This window comes from Aegilops tauschii, chromosome 4 (genome assembly GCF_002575655.3).
Source record: "Aegilops tauschii subsp. strangulata cultivar AL8/78 chromosome 4, Aet v6.0, whole genome shotgun sequence".
NCBI lineage: Eukaryota > Viridiplantae > Streptophyta > Magnoliopsida > Poales > Poaceae > Aegilops > Aegilops tauschii.
Window position 1 is genome coordinate 258,884,846 of NC_053038.3, and position 6,121 is coordinate 258,890,966.

The 6,121-nt window shown below is 44.5% G+C and overlaps 1 protein-coding gene across 1 annotated transcript; it reads left to right on the top strand.

Annotated features, from left to right (window-relative positions):
* Positions 1–2,370: 2,370 nt before the first annotated feature.
* Positions 2,371–5,301, top strand: LOC109735094 (large ribosomal subunit protein uL6c). The gene is made up of 3 exons (XM_020294295.4): positions 2,371–2,559; positions 3,618–3,926; positions 4,828–5,301. Exons 1-3 carry the CDS (start codon positions 2,525–2,527, stop codon positions 5,162–5,164), a joined length of 681 nt encoding a protein of 226 aa, XP_020149884.1. The 5' UTR covers positions 2,371–2,524; the 3' UTR covers positions 5,165–5,301.
* Positions 5,302–6,121: the final 820 nt, after the last annotated feature.

Here is a 6,121-nt window from a genome sequence, read left to right on the forward strand (position 1 = left end):
AGATTGATGGTGCGATACGGATTGGTGGCGGATAAGCGGTGGTGGTAGATGGCAGGAGCGATGACAATGATGCGGCGGCGTGACAACTTGTGAACAGAACTCGAAACTCTAAGGGAAACTAGACGCTAAGACCAGCAACTTGACACGACGATGCAACCGCAAATTCAACAAAGCAAAATACTGAAAAGACTATGCAAAGGCTCAGACTGGTTCGGATATGATGAACTAACCCTAATTTTTTTTGGCTTTTTCGTGGACTGTAGGTATGAAGAACAGACTCGATCTAAACTATGAAAAACTGTAAAATCTCATCGAGCAACCTGGAACTCTGATACCACTTGATAGAGGCAAAGGTGTCCTGTCTTTCGATGAGATGGTGGCTATCGTTTTGGAGGAAGTCGACTTTCACAATACGACTATGAACGTGCGAGGACTTCGCGCCTTAGCAATCACTAAACCAACTTCGAGAGGTTATTGACCACGCCGGAGCACGATCAACTTGACTACGAAGGTCTGTTTCCTGCAGGCAAACGAATAACAAACAAGAAACTAAGATTGCAATTTGGATATTGCGAATATAAGAAGAAAGCTTTATTGATCAAGGTGGGGTTCTGTGACGCCTTTGTCTGGTCGTTGAACACAAACGAAGTACGCGAAGTTGCAGCTATGGCGAACTTTAATCTAAACAAAACCCAAAGCCTAAACGACGCCCTAAGGGCTGTATATATAGAGGAAGAGAGGGGGAATTTCGTGGCCCTTGGAGGAGGGGTCCGAAACCAACCCTAACTCTTCTCTCCCCATACATACGGACTCTAAAAACAGCCTATACTCAAGTATTTCGAAATTACATGGGCCTGGCCCAATAATAAGGTAACGCAACACCTATAATAGCCTCTGGACGAAATTTATGAAGTGACATCCTGTATATTTCGTCCAAGGCTTCACGCACTCATTATGATGGCTTCAAAGTCCTAAAATCATCACTTGTAACTCCGTTCTTGTTCCCCTTGCGCATGCCATCATCTCCATGCTTGATCTTGCTTCAATAATCATCCTTCTTATCCAAGCTAGGCCCTTCATTTGTAAGCAAGACAAATGTATCCAATTTAGGCAGCATCATATTCTCACGAACATTAGAATCATTACCAAGAAATGAAAGTACGTGGTAATTTAATTGGCATGCACGAGCTCTAGTAATTGGTCCAGTATATGTATCAGTAGGGGTTGTGGGTGTAACTTTGTTAGTGATGTCCTCATCAAGAAGTTTGTAAGGGCGAGGAGATCGCCTACTTCATGAAGATCTACCCGAGTGAGGCAAGTCCTTCTTGGACGATGGCCATGGTGGGACAGACAAGGTTGCTTCTTCGTGGACCCTTCGTGGGTGGAGCCCTTCGTGGACTCGCGCAGCCGTTACGCTTCGTGGGTTGAAGTTTTATCAACATGGACGTACGATAGCACCACCTATCGGAACCACGCCAAAAATCTCTGTGTCCCATTGCGTTTGCTTTCTCCAAACCCTTCCTTTTACCTTCACATGTAATATTTTATATTCCGCTGCTATACTCTTAGAATAGTATGTGTAGGTTGATTCCTTAACTTGTCATAATTGCTAAAATCTGTCCATAACTAAAATTGGGAAAAGAAAATATTTTATTTGGTCAAGTAGTCTAATCACCCCTATCTAGACATACTTTCGATCCTACAGATTGCGGCTCTGGCTTGACGGTGCGGAGAAGCAGCTCTAGTGGCGCCACCGGAACGTGGTCATGGAGGAGCGAGCGCCGGAGCATCAGCTCCAACTACTCCTCGTACTCGGCGTCCGTCACCGCATACACCGTGTCCTTAGATAGGCCGGTATGCTGTAGCGGCTTGTCCTCCTCGTCACCGAGGAGATGACGATCTCCACCATCGTGGAGAAGCCGGTCGCCATGGAGGACGACGGCCCCGAAGAGCGAGGTCAATGGCGCCACGATCCAGAGCCGCCCGCCGGCACCGAGGCTCGGGACTTGCCCATCGCCGGTGAGTGGAGGAAGATGGGAGCAGGAAAGGTGCACGGAGATTTGGAATGGAGATTGTGATGTGTACGTGGACGGAAGAGAGTTTTGGATGGATCCGAGTTGTCTGATACGTGTATGGCAGCGGTCGGACGCCCGCAAAGTCTTTCCGGTTTGTGAAGAAAATGGATGCCCTGACAGACCGATACTATATTGGAGGACAAAACACATCCGGACAGCTTGAGAGTCAGCGTTTGAGTGTATTAAAGCTTTCGGCAGCTACGTACAAAACACCCCCTGTAAATTAATATAAGATCGTTTACGTCAGTGCAGGTGGACATGTTAATTTTATCAATTAACCCATGCGTTCCACTGTGTCGGGTCCGAGTCGACCGAGGTCTGAAGCGTTTCGGGCCCCTGTTGCCCCCCCCCCCTCTCTCTCTCTCTGTGTGGATAAAGGATAAGAAACCTGCACACTAAGAAGAAGAAGCGCGCACACCGAGCGAGCGGCGGCAGCACCGAGCCCGTCCATGGCGTCCCTCTCCCCCTCCCTCCACCTCCCTTGGTACCGCTTACTTCTTTCTACACCCCTCATCGGTGTCTTCACAGACGAGTCTATCTGTTTCTTCGCCCCTTTGTTCAATTTGGTTCTTTATGTTGAAATGCACGGAGCGCCGTGGCTGCGCAGGCGGTCCTGGATGGTTCACCCGCAATCGCATTCGTTGTAGGCTGCAGTTATCTTGTCGCTTCGCCGAGAATAAGTAGTTCTCGATTCCGATGCTATTGGCTTAGGGACTGTGCCAATAGGCTGTGTAAGTAGATTGGTTACCAAGTAGTAGCAAGTTCAGCGTTCTCTGACACTTTGAACTCGGGAGGCACGTAATCGTGTGGGGACTTTGCTCATTCTATTAGTATTAGGATTGTGGCTGTGGATGGGGCACAACTGTCCTGCTACTTAGTTCAATGTACCAATGCCTTGGGTATACTAATAGTACCCCCACATTTTGATTTGCGTCCATAGGCCCGTAATCTGCCTACAATATGCATCTATCATTTAGCATCCCAAATCTTTGTATCCGCAAAATGGGGTCGATCATGAAGTTATTCATCATAGGACCGTTCTGGAACAACCTCATTACCGTGTATACAGATATTGATATCCCAGATTCGTGGGTTGCAAAGTCACCTGCACCTCCAGGTTGTTTTTTATATTGAAGGTCTAGCTTTCCAAAAGCTTTAAATGAAGTATTGCCTTATCATGCTACTGATAAGCTGAGCTCCTAACAAGGAGTGGATTTTGTGCAGAACTGAAACAAGTGTCTTTAATATCTCATTTTGTTACTACCGAGCAAGAAAAGCGGAGAAGTACTTGGTATGCTAGGTGAATGGTTCAGGGTCATGTTTTTAGCTACCGGTTTTTAGATTTTGTAGCTTATATCATTTTGTCTTTGGGTCTCACTAAAAATAGTCCTGCTGAGCATTCATGATTTTATCTGTATTTCGCTTTACTAATGTGTCTGCAGTCAAAGTAACGTGTTCTTATTTTTCACGTAAGGGCTTGTGCTTTTCTATGGAAAATACATAACATTTTACTGAATCTTATTTTTGTGTGAAATAAAACAGCAATTCAAGAACTGGCTTCCTTGGGAAGTCACAAGGCATACTTCTTCGTGTTATCCCTGCTGGCAGAGTTGGTTTCATTAGAAAAACAGTGGAATGCAAGGAATCTAGAATCGGAAAGAAGCCGATTGAAGTTCCATCAAATGTTACTCTAACACTAGAGGAGCAGTTTGTCAAAGCTAAGGGTCCACTGGGAGAGTTGTCATTAAACTATCCCACCGAAGTAAAAGTTGTGAAAGAAGAAACTGGCAAATTGAGAGTATTCAAGACTGTGGAAACCAAAAGGGCGAATCAGATGCATGGCCTTTTCAGGTAAAACTGACAACAGAAACTGCAAAATGAGTTTGCTTATTTCACTGTCATTGCGTCACTGCTCATTATGTTTGTTCCATATCTTTTCTTGTATACCCAAAGTGAGTACTAACTTGTGATGCCTGCTCTTGTCACAATTCCCATATATGAGCCATCACTTCTTGCACTCAAGAGCGGCAGTATGAAAAAAAAACTTAATTACACTGTGATACCACCAGTGCCTGAAAATGAAGTTCTATCACATATGCCATCCGCACAACCTTTTACTCTTACTAGCTCCTACAAGATTCTAGTTTCCAGAAAGCAATGTTTAAATTCTTTAGGAGACACCTGTCTTCCCAATCATAAATGTAGGTGGTCATCTTGCTTTGTTTAGCTCTAAAATTGTTCAATGTAGGCGGGGAAGAAACAGAGAGAGCTTTTGTAACATGTCTGCAAAAGATTTGGATAGAAGTATTTATTTCCAACATTTGGTACCCTGTTGTCTATTCATACCAAGGCGAACAAATCTAGTTTAGGCGGGGAACTAAATAAATGGAAAAGAAAGATATATTTTTTGTGAAGTGGCAAGGGATTTGCCACTACAACTATTTTTATGCATGATGATAGATTGATATGAGACCAAATTCTGTCTCCTTAACTGTTTGTGAAAATGGATCGATCCCTTAACCCTTGACTCCTTGAGTCAAGCTTTAGCCAACCCTTTCTTTCCTTTTTTTTCTGTTACTGGTATCTAAATTTGCTGTCATTAATCATAAGAGCATAATGTTCTTGTACGGTAACAGAATGATGTTTGCACATTCATTCGCTAACTAACTAAAAGTAACTATTGGTTGGTTGGATTAGATCAATCATCTCGAAGTTGTTCTAAAAACACGGTTGCAAATTGTTGTTAATGCAGAACCCTGACGGACAACATCATCGTGGGGGTGTCAAAAGGATTTGACAAGAGGCTTCAGTTAGTGGGGGTTGGGTACCGTGCGACGGTGGAGGGCAAAGACCTGGTGATGAACCTGGGATTCTCGCACCCTGTACGGATGGCTGTCCCAGAAGGACTTCAAGTCAAGGTGGAGGAGAACACGAGAATCATCGTGAGTGGGTACGACAAGAGCGAAATCGGTCAGTTTGCTGCCACCATAAAGAAGTGGAGGCCTCCGGAGCCATACAAGGGGAAGGGTATCCGGTACCAGGACGAGATTGTCAGGAGGAAGGAGGGCAAAGCTGGGAAGAAGAAATAGAATGCTGTTTATTTGTTTGTTTGCATTTCATACGTACTTTTGTTCTGTTTTCCCTCCGTAATCCGCCATCTTCTGAGTACTACCATGTTCCTTAGCCCTTGCACAATTTGTAGAGAAAAATGTCACAGTTTACGTCATGGCGATATTTTCTCAGCAGGTGGCGCGGCGGAGCGCCCATAGTATGGCGCCCATCGCATCTTTGGAATTTTTGCCTGGTGGCAAGGAAAGAACTCAATCAAGTCGAGTGTTTGCTCAACGGCAAACACTATGAATGGAAATGATTCAATTGCTCTTTTCGTGGACTTGTAGTCCTAGTGGCCATATGGCCTAGGAGACGACTGCACGGAGAGGACCAACCGTGGAGCATTCCAGTCATGTCATGAGATTGCTATCTTCAAATCATTCAAAAAAAAAAGTGATGAGATTGCTATTGCCTAGTGGCGTGGACTCCATGCATAACAGGCATGCAGTGCATTGCCAGCGGTGAATGGTGCCAGCTGATATCTCATGCAGTTTCATGCGTAGCAACAACTTCATCCTTGTTTCCAGCAAAAACAAGAAAACAACTTGTCAGCGCGGCACGTCAACAACAACAAAAGTTTCATGTTTTTTTAGATTTAGTCAAGCTTTATTCATCAAAAACCACAGTTTGTGGGATACATGTTGGGTCGTGAGGGTGACCAAACCAAATGTGGCGCCCCAATCCTAACGAAAGAGAATGCTTGGCTAACTTATGAGCTTCTATGGTCACCTTACTAATTTCAAAAGTAAAGCTACATTTTAAAAAATAGAGGACAAGCGAGGTCTAAGTTTGGGGGAGTTGATACGTCTGTATTTTGTTTTTATCAACACCTCTCTCTCTAAACATGGGGTCATGATTATCGATTTCGGCTTTCGCTTGAGGACAAGCGAAGTCTAAACTTGGGGGAGTTGATACGTCCATCTTGTATCATGGTT

What these genes read in the sequence shown, in the direction of transcription:
- LOC109735094 (XM_020294295.4), top strand. Translation starts at nt 2,525, where the DNA reads ATGGCGTCCCTCTCCCCCTCCCTCCACCTCCCTTG. An exon ending in CCCTCCCTCCACCTCCCTTG is followed by an intron (nt 2,560 to 3,617) that starts GTACCGCTTACT and finishes GAAATAAAACAG; the next exon opens with CAATTCAAGAACTGGCTTCC. An exon ending in CAGATGCATGGCCTTTTCAG is followed by an intron (nt 3,927 to 4,827) that starts GTAAAACTGACA and finishes TTGTTAATGCAG; the next exon opens with AACCCTGACGGACAACATCA.